Source organism: Chiloscyllium plagiosum, unplaced genomic scaffold (genome assembly GCF_037043375.1).
Source record: "Chiloscyllium plagiosum isolate Xiang-an unplaced genomic scaffold, Cpla_swu_hap1 HiC_scaffold_14, whole genome shotgun sequence".
NCBI classification, from domain to species: Eukaryota; Metazoa; Chordata; class Chondrichthyes; order Orectolobiformes; family Hemiscylliidae; genus Chiloscyllium; species Chiloscyllium plagiosum.
Window position 1 is genome coordinate 44,732,043 of NW_028270152.1, and position 18,008 is coordinate 44,750,050.

General features: G+C 38.6%; 1 protein-coding gene across 1 annotated transcript in view; it reads left to right on the forward strand.

Annotated features, from left to right (window-relative positions):
• Positions 1 to 1,982: 1,982 nt before the first annotated feature.
• synpra (synaptoporin a) overlaps positions 1,983 to 18,008 on the forward strand; it is a 380,152-nt gene continuing 364,126 nt past the window's right edge. Inside the window, exons 1-2 of the mRNA XM_043708256.2 lie at positions 1,983 to 2,072; positions 2,191 to 2,256. Coding sequence (XP_043564191.1) covers positions 2,055 to 2,072; positions 2,191 to 2,256 — 84 coding nt within the window. The 5' untranslated portion in view covers positions 1,983 to 2,054. The remainder of the gene's footprint in view (positions 2,073 to 2,190; positions 2,257 to 18,008) is intronic.

Genomic DNA, 18,008 nt, shown 5'->3' on the forward strand with positions numbered 1-18,008 from the left:
GTCTCAATTGAACTGACATTCACTACTTTCTCAGGCAGTGCATTCCAGATCCTAATCACTTTCTGTGTGAAAGCATTTTCCTCATGTTCTCATTGATTCTCTGCTGATTACCCTAAATGAGTGCATTCTTGTTCTAAATTCTTCCAATGGGAACAGTTTTTCCCTATTTACTCTTGCCAAATATCTCATGATTTTGAATCAAATCAAATCCAATCAACGTACTCTGCTCAAGGAAATAACAGCACACAAACCAACAGCCATTCTCAGACAACTCACCAGGACAAAGGACCCGATACCCAGCATGAGCAAAACCGACGTAGTATACAAAAGCCCATGCAAGGACTGCACAAAACACTACATAGGACAAACAGGAAGACAGCTAACGATCTGTACCATGAACACCAACTAGCCACGAAACGACATGACCAGCTATCCTTAGTAGCCGCACACGCGGGCAACATGAGTTTGACTGGGACAACACTACTATTATAGGACAAGCCAAACAGAGAACAGCCAGGGAATCCCTAGAGGCATGACACTCATCCACAGATTCTATCAACAAACACATCGACCTGGACCCAATATACCGGCCACTGCAGCGGACAGCTGGAACTGACAACCGGAAGCGGCAGAGACAAACCACTATAAATGCTGGAGGAAACATCACAGAAGCACTTCACAGGAGGCTCCCAAGCACTGAGGATGTCACCTAGACAGGGGACGAAATGTCTGCAACACAAATTCCCAGCTCGGCGAACAGAACCACAACAAGGAAAATACTCCTAACCTTTCCAGTCTCTGTAATTGAAATTCATCATCCTGAAACCATTATCTTTAATCTTATCTGCACTCTCTCTAAGGCCTTTACATCCTTTTTAAAATGTGTTGGTGCTCAGAATTAAATGCAATACCCCTATTAAGGCTGGAGCAGTGTTCTATAGATGTTTAGTACTATGTTTAGTCTGTATTGTTTTGTACTGCTATAGCCTACTATACTTTTCTAACTGCCCTTCTTAATCTCTTCTTCCGCTTTTCATGAATAATGTGGATAACATTCACCCAAGTACCCTGGACTGAAGGTCTGTATTCAAGTCCCACCTATACCCTATGTATTATAACATATTCGAATAGCTTGATTAAATTTTACTTTACATTTAGGTCCCTCTTTCCAGCACCGACTCTAGAATTGTATCCTTTAGTTTGTATTATCTCTCAGGAGAAAGTGAGGTCTGCAGATGCTGGAGATCAAAGTTGAAACTTTATTGCTGGAACAGCACAGCAGGTCAGGCAGCATCCAGGGAACAGGAGATTCGACGTTAGAAGGGCCTGTGCCCGAAACGTCGAATCTCCTGTTCCCTGGATGCTGCCTGACCTGCTGTGCTGTTCCAGCAATAAAGTTTCAACTTTGTATTATCTCTCTGCAATCTTCCAAATAAAGTAAACCACATCAAACCTTTCGGTGTTAAATTCCACTATCAGTTGTCAGCTCAGTCCACCAACTTGTCTTTGAAGTTCTAACCTATTCTTGTCATGATACTTCCAAGTTTGGTATCTTCTACACATGTTGAACTTGGACCTTGCAAACCCAGGACATCAGGGAGAGCCAGGGGACCTGAAACTGGTCCTTGTGGACATCCATTTTAAAGGTCTTCCAACATGAGATATTTGTAGTGCTGGTGCAATTGAGGAGGCTCTGTTTGACTAACTGGTGAAATGTCATCGCGGCCTGTCGTATTGGATCATCTTCAGCATTCCTCCCTGGCTCCGATTCACGTGCACCTGCCGTCTCCATGGCAACGAAGGCGCCGGCGCGCACTGTCCAATAGAAATAATCCAGGCAAGGACGGTTCTACCAACCTATCGGAGTGAGCCTTTCTCCCGGCTCGGCCGCCTGGACGTAGCTCAGCTTGTCCAATGGGAAAGGCCATTGTATCCAGCTCCGTCAAACTTCGGCAATTTCCGGCAGCAGTCGAGTTTCTGGAGAATCAGACTGGGAGCCGTCAACAAGCAGCTCCTCATCCACACACCAAGCGGTACAGTCACAGGCTGCAGAGATGGACATTCTCAATCAGGTCAGAGATACATTTATTCTTCCGTCTCAAGTTGCATTAGGTGATATAGTATTATAGAAATATTGTTTCAAGGTGTTTTCTTTAAAATAATTTCTTTTTAAATACTTTAATTCTCTAGCTTGTAGCATCTGGAACATTTCGCATCGTCAAGGAGCCGCTGGGGTTTGTGCGCCTCCTCGAATGGGTAAGTTTTACAGAAAATCCATTTGTGACATTTAAGAAAGGACGTGACAGATAGTAAATTAATGATATTGCTTTGCAATGCTTTTTGACTCGTTTGACTTATTTATCGTTGGTTTGCCTATGAAGCGGAATGCAATACTTTTTTTAATATCAAGACAATATACAGATGAAGTAGATGACTATGCATACTGCTGGTCCGAACTCATCTATTTGGTTCCCGACAAAAATGTGATACAAAGGTTTTCTGTAGAGAACGTGATTCCGCCCCTTTGCCTTACCAGTTGTTTATACCACCAGGCAAGGGCTTTTACGTACGAATTGCTGCGCAAACTAGTGCCTTTGAAATGTTATTCCAGACATTTATGCATTAAATAAAGGATAAGATTTTATTATATATTTGGCAGGCAGTAATTGATGGCAAGAAATGTTTGACGTTCGAATTCGATGATGGGAGGATGGCGTTAGATTGGTTGTGTCAACCCTATGGAAAATGTTAAACCTGAAAATTTGCCAATCGATCGATATACTTGAGGTTCCCCATTTTATAACTGATTTGACTTATTTTTTTTACATTGAATACACTGACTGAAGAATCAAATGAGGCTTGAGGGGTTTACTCTGCCTCGATTTTCTTTCCTTCACATTTCTGATATACAAACATTCATATTGAAATGAACTTGGAATCTTAATTTTGCTGCTTCTAAAATCATGCTACCAGAGTGGATTATTTCTTTGTTTTTAAAAGCTGGTATTTTAATTTATGACGGATAAGTTAAAGAATATAATTTGTCGCAAATTAAGTTTCCTGTCCAGATGGTAAATATAATTGGCTTAGAAGAACCCCGGAGGCAATGATATTTGTTTAGAAGACAGTGAGCAATGGTGTGTGTACAGTATGCTTAGAAAACATTGGAGTTCGTTCATAGAATTATAGAATCCCTACAGTGTGGAAGTAGGCCATTCAGCCCATCGAACCAACACGGACTCTCTGGAGAGCATTCCAACCACTCCCACCTCATCTGCATTTCCCATGGCTAATCCACCTAACCTGCACATCTCAGGACACTATGGACAAATTAGTATGGCCAATTCACCTTGCCTGCACATCTTTGGACTGTGGGATGAAACCGGAGCACCCGGAGGAAACCCACACAGACTTGGGGAGAATGTGCAAACTCTGCACAGACAGTTGCCCAAGGCTGCAATCAAACCCAGGTCCCTGGCACTGTGAGGCAGTAGTGCTAATCATGGTGCTACCCATTGATTTGTACTAAAATGTATTAATTTAATATACATATTAAAGAATGATGGCAAACTCAAGATTTTTTTAGAGAAGTATTTTGAATTGAATATCTGGACTTCAACATTTAGTGGAATAATTACCACTTCCAGATATCTGTCCAAATTTTAAAAAATGCTTATTCTAACAAAACTGAATTACTTTACTTTTCTTTAAAGAAGCCTTTACTTTATTCTACTGTATAGAAATGCAATATTTGTTTATTGTTATGTAGCTGTAGCTTCTGATCACGTGGTGATGCACTGTCAGTGCCAATAACTGGAGTAGGATCTGCAATTCAGACATTTGATACCTGAATGTATTGCTTGATCCCTAAATCAAATTTATTTATTACAAGAATTAAAATATAATTTTATAGATTAAGATTGTTTTCTATGATTAACTAGTGCCATTTCAGAATGGGTGGTAAAAGTACATACATGCCCTGTTATGGGGATTTACTTAAACCATCTATGTAGAAAACAATGTTGCTCTTCATCAGAACAGATACACATCAGTCTGTAAAATAACAATTTTCAGAGTATCATTTTCTAAACAAAAAAATAAACAAAATTGACACTGACTGTACTCTTTTAAATTTTTTTATGGGATGTGTGTGTCACTGAGTGATTTTATTTAGAACTTAGGTTCCTTGAACCATAAATGTCAGCAAATTGACTTATTACCATGATTAAGTGTGAAATATTTGTCCATAATCCTGTGAACTAAGTATACTGTACCAGATGATTGAATTCTATATTGTGAGATGACCAGTTTTGCTATTCTGAAGTATTCTGCTAATTTGATATGTTTATACACAAAAGAAATACAATTCTGTGATCAATAAAGACATGAAATATTTCATTACAGATTACATACACACCACAGTATATACTTTTTAATTGTGACAATCAAAAAGCTGCATCACCAGCTGACTAATATGGACAATGAAATTTTATGATTTGATTATTCCAGAAGTTGAATTTGAGGTAACAATAATTATTTAAAGGTACACAAGGTAAATAGGAAGTATGTTCCCTGGTAGGCAAATGAATTATCTTTCCAGAAACTAAAGTTGCATAAGTTTGAACTTCACATCTGTTGGCAGCTCAAAAGCAAAATACTACTGTTGCTAAAAATCTGATAGTGAAACATTAAACATTAGAAATACTCAGCAGGTCAAGCAACATCTGTGGAGGGAGAAAAAAGTTAGGATTTCTGGTCATTGACTGTTCAATAGATAATATTTGTGAATGAAGGTTAATGGCCTGAAATGTTAACTTTGTTGTCTCTATCTGATGAAATCAATTTCCAGCATCCTGTGAGAATTTAACCTCTCAAGGTTTCAAAGTGTTAGTCACTTTCAGTTTTTGGCCAGAAATCGGGGAAGGACTTTTTGAAAATTTTCAAATCGTTCACTCAGGACGATTTGTTGAAGGGGATGGCATTGCTGAAGAGATGTCCAAAGGTTAAGGCAGTCTTAAAAGGACAACCTAAGTAAAATGTAGACTCCATGTTACGGTTAGCTATATTTCCTGTCAGGAAGGCAAATGACCTAAATAGATTCTGTATAGGGGACAAATCTGAAACAAAAAAACAGAAATTGCTGGAAAATGTCAGTAGGTCTAGCAGCATCTGTGGAGGGAAAGTAGAGTTAATGTTTCAGGTCAAGTGACCCTTCTTTAGAACTTCTCTGTTCTGAAGAGGGTCACTGGACCTGAAATGTTATTTCTGCTTTCTCTCCACAAATGCTGCAAAACATCTTGCTGAGAGTTTCCAGCAATTTTTTTTTGTTTCAGATTTCCAGCATCCAGTTCTTTCAATTTTCTGTGTAGGGATTGTTGGAGTCAAGACCCTGGGAAGATGAGAAATTGGAATGGTCACTGACTTTTTTGGGGGGGAAACTTGAGGAGTTTGGAAAAAGCCTACAGATATTAATATTTATTTGCAGCTGAGAATGGGGGTTGAAAAGTTCACAAAACAGTTTTATTTTGGGGAGATGTAACTGATTTATATTAAGTCAAAAATCACACAACACCTGGTTATAGTCCAGCAGGTTTATTTGGAAGCACTAGCTTTCGGAATGCTACTCCTTTATCAGGTAGCAGGACTATAAGACACAGAATTTATCGCAAAAGATTACTGAAATGATATATTGAATAAACTTAGATTGCTGTTAAGTCTTTCATCTTTCAGAATGGTTGCAGGTTCCGATCATTAATCTGTAAATTCCAGAACTTCTTTTAAGTCATTCTTGAGATAACTTAAGGTTTTAAAACAAAAGGTGACATCTCAGTTCAGACAGTGCATTAAAGGTGTGAGGTTAGAGTCTGTCACTATCCCAATCTTGAGTCAGATTGGTTCTATTTCCAAAGTAGTAATTTATAAAATGTTACATAGATTGACTGCCTGCATGGACTGCCTGCAGATTAATTGTTTTTTGAGCAAATAGAATATATCTGCAAATACAATTCTGCAAATGCAAATTCACCCCATAGACTTATGTGTGTGCATGCATGCATGAGAGAGAAATACATTGTGAGTGTCTGCGTGTGAGTGTGAGTGCACATGACAGAGTGTGTGTTTGCATGTGTGCATGCTTGGTACAGTGTGTGATTATGATGGAGTATAAGTCTGTGAGATGGTGGGTGTGAGTGTGAAGGGTATATGCATGTGTATATGAGAGGGAGTGTGTGTATGAGAGAGGGTCTGCATGAGTATGTCTGAGTGTGTGTAAGAGAGAGTGTACTGTGTAGTGGGGTCACCTTGTATTGTGACATGAACCGAAGGTCCTGGTTGAGGCCACCCTCATGGGTACCGAACTTGGCTTTCAGCCTCTGCTCGGCTACTCTGTGTACTTCCATATCCCAAAGTCTGCCTAAGAGGATGGTCACATGAAGATCAAAGGCCGAATGTCCCTGACCACTGAAGTGTTCCCTGACTGGGTCAGCTGTCAGGGACATTTGGCCTTGGACCTTCGGGTGACCATTCTCCAAGGTGAACTTTGGGATACACAACAATACAGAGTGGCTGAACAGAGACTGATAGCCAAGTTCGGTACCCATGAGGATGGCCTCAACCGGGATCTTTGGTTCATGTTGCACTACTTTACATTCTCTCTCTCTCTCTCACACACACACAAGCACAGTTACATATTCACACACTCACGCAGGCCCTCTCTCATACACACAGTCTCTTTCATGCACACACACATACACCTCTGCAGTCACACCCACATGCACACACTCTCATAGGCTTATACTCCGTCACACTCACATACATACTTTAAAAACCATGCACACGTACGAACACACACTTTCTCACATGCACTCACAGCACTCAGGGAAAAAAAAACCCAGCGGCAGTTTAACCTTGCCAAATCCAGCTGTTGGTGAGGAGCTGGAGTTAAACTTGTGAGTCAGTATTGGAGTGTAGTTTCCAAGTCGGGGGAGCATAGATCCAGGATAGTAGGATGATCAACCACAGCAGGAGTGCTCATTGCAGTAGTCTATGATGGAGCAGCTCTTGCAAGGGAAGATCAGCAAAGGTGAGGAATTATGATTCCTTGTGAAGTTTAATGAAATTGGTCAATCTTCTGTAGCACTAATATCTGAGTGGAATTAATTTCTTAGTTGCATATGCTACTTGATATGCACCACGGAGTGTTTGATCTGTGTACACATATGTTAATTCTGAATATAAGAATACATACATTTTAGATTGCATTACTATTCTAGCATTCTAATAGTTATTGTAGTTTGATCAAAACCGTGGAATCAGGTGGCTTTATTCTAGTAGTAAGCCCCCTGAATGTCATACTTTATCTAAGTGAAAGCTAAAAGTTACCAGTCCTTAGCAGATTTTAACTGGTCCAGGATTGTAACAGCCCACTAATGCTGCCTGACCTCCTGAATATTCCCAGTCTTTTTCTGTTTTTATGTCTGGATCTCAAGTTATGTTTGCTTTTGTTGGCTGACTCGGCAATGTTTTCACTCACACTGCTAGCTGTTCTGTCTTACAGGCATGAAAAAAATAAAAATGTCCACACCACTCTGCTTGAATATTTGTGGCTGACAGTTATGCACAAAACAAGATTAGTCCAGACCTTGTTCATTCAGCTAGAGGAGGTTATGACAAAATAAAACAGATAGAGAGAGAAAAAAGATTTAAGGATGAAGCAAATTAAAATGGCCAAAACAGTACCTTTTTCAGATATCATTATCACAGCAACATTTTCAGCAATAACACCTATGAGAAAATCACCCAGTGTTATTCTTTATGAGTGAATATTCAAAGATTAAAATGAGTCATCAGCATGGCAGAACCTCACATTGATTAATAAACTGAACAGCAGTCGATCTGGAGTGAAAGCGATCCATAATAATTGGCAAGGTTTTAGTTCACATGGGAAATGCATATTTAGTTATAGTTAACAAGTTGTGTACTATATTGGATCATATACTTCTTGTACTTGTTACAAATGAACAATTTTCGCATATCTACTCACCTTGCAAACTTGCCACGGTGTCCTTACCTTCAAATGAAATCTTCTAAGTACATTTTGTTGTAAGTAATGAATAATGAATAATATTCCTGAGTTTTGTTGCTTTTCCCCAAGAAAATTATATGGAGATTTGGAGGTGGTTATTCACAATTTTCTTCAACAGTTTTGATTTTAACTTATTGCTATTTAGTTGCTGCTTATATTATTTAATAACGTATAACATCATACAATATTTATGTTAATATTCAAATATTTCAGGAATGAAAGAATCGAACATAAATGGATTAATGGAACTAGACTCTAAAGGAACTGTGGAATAAACAAATGAAAAACAATTATTTATATGGGCTAAGTTCACGAATTGTGGATTAAATATAAAAGATAGGAATATCCCAGCATATACAAATCCATTGCGATTACTTGATTAGGAATTTTTTTGGGTAACTTGTAGTTTTAAACCATAATGGATCGAGCCTCAAAATAACTGCTGTTCATATTAGAAAATGATTGCTTACTATGCACGTAATTCCCTCCCTTCACCAAATGAGCAAAGTAAACTGAGCCTATATTCTCTGAAATTATAAAAATGAGAAATAATTTTATTGAAATATTCTGAAGGGATTGGTACTGAGAGATTGTTTCCGCTGTATGGCAACTTAGAAGATGGGGGTCACAGTCTCAGAATAAATGGTCAATCATTTAGGACTGAGAAGAGGAGACATTTCTTAATTCAAACAATCATTAATCTTTTGGAATTGGATTGTAGATGTTCTTAACTATTTTTTAGAGTGGAACAGAGATACTCTGGTTTCTCCAGGAATCAAGGGATAGAGAGGGTAGTTGTGAAAGTAGAGTTGAAGCTCAAAATCAGTTATGATCTTATGTTAAGACAGAAAATAAGTGATTCATTTTCTCATAGATGGTGTTAGAATGTGGAATTCCCTTATATAGAAAGTAGTGGAGGATATGTCTTTACATTTATGCAAGGTTGAATTAGATTTTTGATGGATAAGAGAGTCAAAGATTATGGGTTTTAGACATGAAACTGGAGCTGAGACTACAACCAAATTAGCCATGATCTTAATAGATGGTGGAGTAGACTCAAACGGGTGAATAGCCTATCCTTACTCCCGAGGCCGTTTCCATGTTCTATGTTTCTGTGAATGTTGGAGCAGGGTTGACAGGCAATATCATCTATTTGGAATTCCTGTGTCCTTGTGAGCAGAGGTATTAATCTATTTAAAATACAAAATGTGGACAGAAAAAGGATCATTTAGATGTAATCATTAATTTATATTATTAACAACAATTTCTGGTTTCATTTGTCATAATGTTTTATTTACTAATGACTTTGAGCTATTCCAACAGTTATGATATGTAAGAACAAATAATTGATTTGTCAAAGAACAAAATGTTTTTTTTAATGACTAGATGTGACTCATGCTTTTTGAGTTGTTCAGTTGGGTCACTGCCTGTGAAAAAGATCACTCTTATAGGAATGGATTCAGGAAGTACCAACAGAAATGCAGCATAACAATAATTTTGGTCAGTGTAAAGATGTACTCAAAATCTATTTAGATTTGCAAGTTAAACATTATTTAAATATCTTGTGACATATCTTGTCAGAGTGTAGAATAAGTGACAGTCTCTGAGCAGCCAAAGAAAAATAGAATTTAAAAATAAATCCCAATCCCAGGACTGGGGAACGTAATAGATTGACCTTGATCAATTTGACCTTTTCCAAAAGTATTAAAATTAAAATGTTCAATCATTACTGCTAGGAATCTTTGCATTGAGGTAACTAATGCATATTAGCAATTTGGGCAGGCTATAGTTTAATGGAGATATATGATTGTGCTTTAGGAGGAAAAGCAAGTAATAGGCATATACATATTGAATGATATGAAGTTGAAACATCGAGTGACCGAGAAGCTAATGTTCATAATTTACTGAAAATCTATGTACCAGGGTTCTAAAGCCACCAAAAAGGTTTAACAGCACTCTGATTTTATATATAGGTCAAATAAATCAAAAGTGAAAATATATTGATGAATTTATGCAAAGCATTAGCACTGCTGTCTCACAGTGCCAGGGACCCTGGTTTGATTTCAGCCTTGGGAACTGTCTGTCTGGAGTTTGCACATTCCCCCCTTGTCTGTGTGGGTTTCCTCTGGGTGCTCTGGTTTCCATCCACAGTCCAAAAATGTGCACATTAGATGGATTGGTAGTGTACAGGGATGTGCAGGTTAGATGGATTAACCATGGTAAATGAGGAGTCATAGTGGGTGGAGAGGGGGTTAGATCTGAATGGTATGCTGTTTGGAAGATTGGTGCCAACATGTTGGGACAAATGGACTCTTTCCACACTGTAGGGTTTCTATGATTGTATGAATCATAGTTTGGATAATATGTGCGGTTTTGGTTGCTTCATTAAAGAAAAGGCACAAAATGATTGTGAGCTTACACCAGAGAATCAATAAGGTGATGCTGAGGATGAGAAGGTATATTATCAGGATAGACCCAAAGCAAGTAAGTGAGGCTCTGACTCACCTCAAAGTATTGTTTGTTGGGGAGTTAGTATTGCCAAGGCAGTTCCTAGTAGATTGCGCAATCTTCAACCAATAGCAGTTTTTTCTAGTTAGAGCCAATTACCCATCTGTTCCAAATCCCTTCTTCCCCTTTCTTTCCAGATGTTGTTGTCACCTCTCCCTTTTTCCAGTTGCTGTTGTTATCTCTTGTGAATACCCAACCAACAGAATTGAGTGTGTGAGTGGTGATTGTTAATGAATCTCAAACAACGATGAAATATTAGTCACACATGAAGTTAGTCTGGTGATTTTGTGTATTAATAAGAGTTTCACGTTCCGTCTTTCCTAATAGAATTTCTAACTCCAATATCACCTCACTACCAGAATTTAGGAAAATAACCTGCATTAGTTTGGGTCTAAAGATATGAAATTTTAATTTAACACATGCCACCAGAGCTCCAGGATGAAGCTTCTTGATGTGAGTAAAAATTATAATGGCATGATACTATACTCATTTCCAGAAATTTCAGAAAAAAGTATTGATTTATAATCTCTGTTGAACTTTAGAGAATTTAAAGCAAGGTTTTGCAATATGCTGGTCATTTTACAAAAAAGTTTTAGCTTATTTTTATATCCAATTGTGGATGCAAATGTTAAAAGTAAACAATGCTGAGTAACACAATAATGAATAACAGGCGATGCAGTGCAGGTTATAAAGTTGATGGTGGAATTCCACAGGAAGTGCACATTGTCATAGTAACTTACTGGTTTCTGGTTTCATTAGGCATTGAAAGCTTTGCTGCTCAGCTGTCAAAGATGCCACCAGGAGAAACTTGAGCTACTGGGACTATTACTTTTGGCAAAGAGAGAAATTAAGTGAAAATTTAGTAGGGGCTTTTAAGATCATCAATTGAATAGGTAGAGACTTGCCTTTGGTTAGAAGTTGTTGGTGAGAGGTCATAAATTTAAAAAAAAACTGTCACTTCACGCAAGGTAAGGAGTTACAAGACATTTCTCTGTGCAAAGTGTTGTTGCGGAATAGAATCCTTCCTCAATGGAAATCATTGAAGCAAAGATCATTGCATTTATTCAGCAAAATGAGATAATATTTAAAACAGAGAAGATGTCAGGCTAAGGAGTTAAATTAGGATAGGTAAAATAATTTGGATGACTGTGAAATTGGCACAAGCGTGATGGATGAAATTGTTTCCTTTTGGACAGTGAACATTTATGGTTTGCGGCAAATGACTGGAGTTGAGAGTGTGGCACCGGAAAAGCACAGCAGGTCAGGCAGCATTCAAGGAGCAGGAGAATCAGTGTTTCGGGCAAAAGCCCTTCATCTGGAATGAGGCTTTCTACATTCCAGTTATTCACCTCATTTCTAATATGTCAACCTAGATCTGTGCTCTCTATTACACACCCAGTGTTACATACCATGTAAAATTATGGACTAATAATGGGTAGCCAGCAGAATGTTTCCAAACAGCATCTTGATCTAGTCCACTGAAGATTGCTGGAGAACCTTAGGAACATTTAAGCAATCATTTCTAAAGATGTTAGTTGATCCACTTTCTGAACATCAAACATTGAACTTCATCTGTTTGCAATGTATAATGGTGGCCAGCCTATCCCCAGAAATGGAAACAGAGATGCTGAGGAAGTGAAGGGAGGAGTCAGAGATGAACTGTCCAGTTTTGCCGTTTCCATCACATCTGTTCAGACAATACCACCTTCCACAAGGGGGCCTCAGAAATGACCACCTTTGTCCTCAACTGAGGATTCCCTACTACTGTTGTTGACAGGGACTTTAGCTATGTTCCTGCACTTTTGCCCTCTGCCTTTCTCTTCTCTCCCACACCAACAATAGGATCCTCTGATTCTCCAAGGACCTTCCAAGTCAAGCTGCGATTTACGTGTACTTCATTGAATGTAGTTTACTGTGTTTGCCGTTCATAATACAATCTCCTGTACACTGGGGAGACGAAACACTGGGGAGGCTGGGTGTTCGCTTTGTGGAATATCCATGCTCTGTCCACAAAAATCACCCCAAGTTTCCAGTTGCTTACCACTTCAACACACCACCATGTTCTGACATCAACATTTCTGTTGCAGGCCTGCTGCAGTGTTCCAGTGAGCCTCAGCACAAGCTTGAACGACACCTCAGCTTTCGTTTGGAGACCCGATAGCCTCTAACACTCAATATCAAGTTTAATAACTTTAGACAAAACTTGCTGGGAAAGCTGAGCGCATCTGGTAGCTAACTCTAGAGAGAACTCAGAGTTAGTTCTGAAGAGGGGTTACCAGACCTGCTGAGTTCCTTCAGCAACTTCAATATTTGTTTCATCTGTTAAGATATTTTTGGCTGTTTGTATAGTGATATCAATGAAACATGTTGATTTGCATCAGTTGTTCATGGGTCCTTTAGCACTGTCATCAGTGTGATCCGATATGTGGATAAAGATTTGCATAGCCTCCTAGACCTTCATTCTATTTCCTCCTGTCAACCGATACATCCTTTTGATTCAGAAAACAATAAATACATTTACAGCATACAACTGAGTAACGTTTAAAGTAAGGTAAATATTATTTACAATTTAGACTAGATTAGATCCCCTACCAGTTGGCCCAACAAGTCCACACCTACCCTCCGAAGAATCACCCATCCAGACCCATTTCCCTACCCTATATTTACCCCTGACTAATGCACCTAACACTATGGGTAATTTAGCATGGCTAATTCACCTGACCTGCACACCTTTGGATTTTGGGAGGAAACCGGAGCACCCGGAAGAAACCCACACAGACACAGGGAGAATGTGCGAACACCACACAGACAGTCGCCGGAGGCAGGAATCAAACCCAGTACCCTGGTGCTGTGAGGCAGCAATGCTAGCCATTGAGCCACCAAATTATGCTTGACTGATGCATAAAAATCTGAGCATGCATCCTGTCAATTGGCTGTGTGGCTGGTTTAGAAAGCAAAGTAACATCAAAACGTATGTGTACAAATCTTGCACTGGCTGAGGTTTCTGTGAAGATCCCACATTCTCAACTTCTTCCCTTGCCTGAGGTGTGGTAACCAGTTGTTATCTCTCTGATGAGAAAGCACCCCTATGGTCCAGGAGGACTATAGTAACTTTACCTTCCAAGTAGACCACACATTTGATATTGAGAAAGATTTGTTTCTAATTAATGTTTGTGTTTAGCTCAGTTAAATCCTTACACACCATAAAAGTAAAATCTACAATACAAGTTGCTGTTAACTTCTTTGTTGCTGTTAAAAGTATTTGTGTATATTTTGGATGTTTATGTATTACTGAGTTCAGATGTAAATAAGTAGCAGTTTCTGGTAACCATTAAACAATGCAACATTTCTACTTACTGAAGGTAATAAAATGACAAATTGTCTTTTCAAAGATTGTCAATGAAAATGTTTGCTTTATCAGTAAAACGTTAATTAAGATGACAACATGACATTACATGTCTTTGCTTAATTGGTTGCAAAGGTCATCATACATCTTTCAGTGTTGAGCAATGGCTTTGTGACATAATTTAGCTCGTTAAAGTCATATAGCAGAATACTTTTAGATATATGATGTAATAACTTTAAGGTTGCTATATGTTGTGAGTCCAGTGGTTTAAAACTGACTTTATATTAATAATAGTATATTTGATCTTATTTAAGCATACAGTACACATGGGGTGGGCGTCAGTTAGCTGGATGGCTAGTTTGTGATGCAGAGTGATGCCAACAGTGTGGGTTCAATTCCTGCACCAGCTGAGACTCTCCTTGAGGTGTGGTGAACCTCAGGTTCAGCACCACCACCACCCATATAGTCAAGTAAGAAGATGGCAACTTATACAAACATCCAAACACTTGGCTGTTTGAACATGCTTCACCAGGTGATCTGATTTTAGCCTCAACTGTACACTCCTGCATACCCCTGATAATTGCACATTATATTATTCAAGCAATGTTTTTACAAAGGGAATTGACAAAAAGATAGATAGGAGACAAGATAATGTGGTTAAGTGAGTAGGTAAATATTAGAACTAGAATCCCTCCAGTTAGAAACAGGCCCTTCAGCCCAACACAGATCCTCCAAAGAGTAACCCACCCAGACCCATTACATTTACCCTGAGTAATACACCTAACCTATACATCCCTGAACACTATGGGCAATTTAGCATTGCCAGTTCATCTAACCTGCATATCTTTGGACCATGGGAGGAAACTGGAGCACCCAGAGGGAACACACACGCACACACAACAGGGAGAATGTGCAGACTCCACACAGGCACTCGCCTGAGGCTGAAATTGAATCCAGGTCCCTAGTAATGTGAGGCAGCAGTGCTAACCACTGAGCCACTATGCCACCCATAGCTAACATGGATATGTAATAAGTGGAATTGAAAACAAAAGTAGAAAAGCTATGCTTCAGTTATACAGACCGCCATTGAGACTATATCTGAAGTACTATGTGTTACATTGGTCACTTTATTTAAGGAAGGATGTAAACTTGTTGGAATCAGTTCTAAGAAGGTTTACTAAATAATACCTGGAATGTAATGTTGTCTTATGAGGAAAGGTTGGACAAGCTAAACTTGCCTCTTCTGGAGTTTTGAAGAGTAAGTGGTGACTTGATTCAAACATATAAGATCCTGAGGTATTTGACAAGGTGAGATATGGAGGAAATGTTTCACCTTACAGAGGTCTAGAGAACTACAGGTCCCTGTTTAAAAGTCAGGTGTCAACCAATTAAAACAGAGATTAGGTGAAATCTTTTCCTTCAGAGAGTCATGAGTCTTTGAAGTTTCTTAGAGTATGCAAATATTTTTATGGCAGAGATAAATTCATGCTAAACAGGTTGGTGAAATTATATAGTTGGAAATGTGGATTTGAGGATATAATCATATCAGCTATGGTCTTATTGAATGAAACTACAGGTTTGAATGGCCCAGTCCTGCTTCTGATTCATATTTTCCTATGTATATTTGTAAATGAACAATTATTGGATAAAAGGTATGGTCTGTTTTACATTTCTTCTGCTTGTATATGTGACTACACCCGTCTAGTACTCTTCCAGGCTCTGAATATAAACTGAACTTTCGACAAAAGTAGAACTGCCTAATTATAGGCAAAGCAAATTCTGTGGTCAGACACAATCCTTGGATCTGACTCGTCTGCTTTCACATTTCAGCACCAACATTTCTGTTTTTTTGGTTTCATGATTTATGATCCAACTTAAGATCATGAAGACAACAAGTGTTCTCATTGTAAATGAACTCTGGTTTTTGACATTCTTTTCACTAGTTCTAACAAATGTGAAGTAAAGTAATTAAACCTATGGACCATTAACTTGGTGGTAACTAGTAAAAGGAAATTGTAGTTGATTGTATTCCAACACACATCAGCAGTTCTCAGAGCATTCCCACATACTAGAGAGATAGGAGATTATGCTTGTAAGCATTGTTTCCTCTTCTCTTTTAGCATAGGTAATTAGATTTGGATATATAATTGTGCAGTATTCCAGGAGTCTGAATGTTTTACATTTTGCAGAATTTCTATTCCAATGATAAACTTAGGGTCATGTAATTCTTCAATGTCTAATTCCTTAAAATACACTAGCACTAACAATGAACATGCTGTGTTTTGAAATTGACTTTTAATCTTTTTTATTTGTGGAGAACTTGGCAAATTCACAAGTATTTGTAGTCACACGTAATTCACATTAAGTTTGGTTGTGGGGAAGTGACAAATTTATTTAAGTGGCTTGATAATTTATGTTTATCATTATAATCCCCATTCAGGTTACTCTGTTTTAGAAGAATTAATAGATTAAATCATGGTGCAAATATGGATCTTGAGACAGCCTTATCTTTCCTCATATTAAGGATTAAATATAATTGACTAAATGTTGTCAAAACAAATTCAGTCATGCAGTAGTTGCAGTCTCTCATCAGCATATTCCATGATTTCCTTTGGTGTCATGCTGAGATTTTAGTTATACTTTGATGGATTCATGACAGCAGACTTGGAATACTTATTTGCCGACAAGACTTTTCTGAACATCTTCCAGAGTTCAATGTCCACTAATTCAGAATTATGCAGACCATTTATGATTGTAAATTTAAATAATTTGCATTTTAAAGATCAAGTCTATCTAGTCTAAATTTCATTTCTTTAAGCTCCAATGGCATTAATGATAACTTTCTTTCACTGCCCAATTGATATTTACATTCACCTTCAACATTGAGATCAATTATGAATTGGTAGCCAGAAGTACAGTCCTGGTTTACAAACTTTTCTAAAAGAAGTCATGGGAATTGTTGTCAGAGGACAGCGTTTGCTTTCTTTTAGTGTTTTTTAACAATGGTTTAGGTTTCCTAATAAAGACCTGCAAAACCCAAACATAAATGGCAGGACTATACCACGAGGTAGGGCTAAAGCAGCCATCCAAAGCATGCACTTTCGGTAGTAGGATCAATTCAACCATTTTCCCAGAAGATGCAAATATTGTTGATCCTTTTCAGAAGATCTGTAGTTTTAGGAATTCAGCACATGTACCAAGAGAGTGTAAGGATGAAGGAGAAGTTAAAAATGGAAAAAAAGAATGTCACTTTGGTAGCCTTTCCCACTTCTCTGTTGTTCTGCATGGAACTTGCAACTCCGATGTCCTCATCAAGCTGTCACAGGAAGCTTCGTCCATGAAACTGGTGGCCTCTTTATTCTGTCAGAGGCTGTACTTCTGTCAGCAAAATACCTCAAGGGCGGACTCTAAATAGACAGTTGAATAATTAAATTGGCTGAACCCCTCTATTGGTCAGGCAGTTGCCTCGCATTTGGTCCTCTCACTAGGGGACATTTCACTAGGGAAGGAATGGCCTAGTTGGCCAGCGCGAGATAGGACCACTGTGTTGGACACTGACTTCCAGGATATGCCCAGGATACGGCGGATATTCCTCAAGTGAAAGGTGTTCAGTCTTCTCTCCTGTCTGGCATATGTAGTCCATGTCTCACTGCCATACAGCAGTGTGCTTATGACGCAGGCATAGTAGACTGACATTTCTGTCTTCACAGTTAGCTTGGGATTTGTCCATACTCGAGTCGTGAGGCGAGCAAGAGTTGAGGCTGCTTTCCCAATCCTCTTTTGATCTCCTGTGTCCAAGGAAAGGTTGTCAGTATGAGCCAAGGGACGTAAACAGATGGATGACATTGAGTTCGTAGTCATCGATAGTGATGACTGGTGGTGCCTCTGTGTCCTATCCTACTTACCACGAGACAATTAATCCCAAGATCAAAGCAATGTTCTGGTGACCTGGGTTGAAATCTTGCCTTGGCAGATGATAGCATTTGAGAGTTTAATGATGATAGCGAAACTGTTGTCGATTGTTAAAAAAATGTAACTGTATCACTAATGTCCTTACCTGGTCTGGCTTAC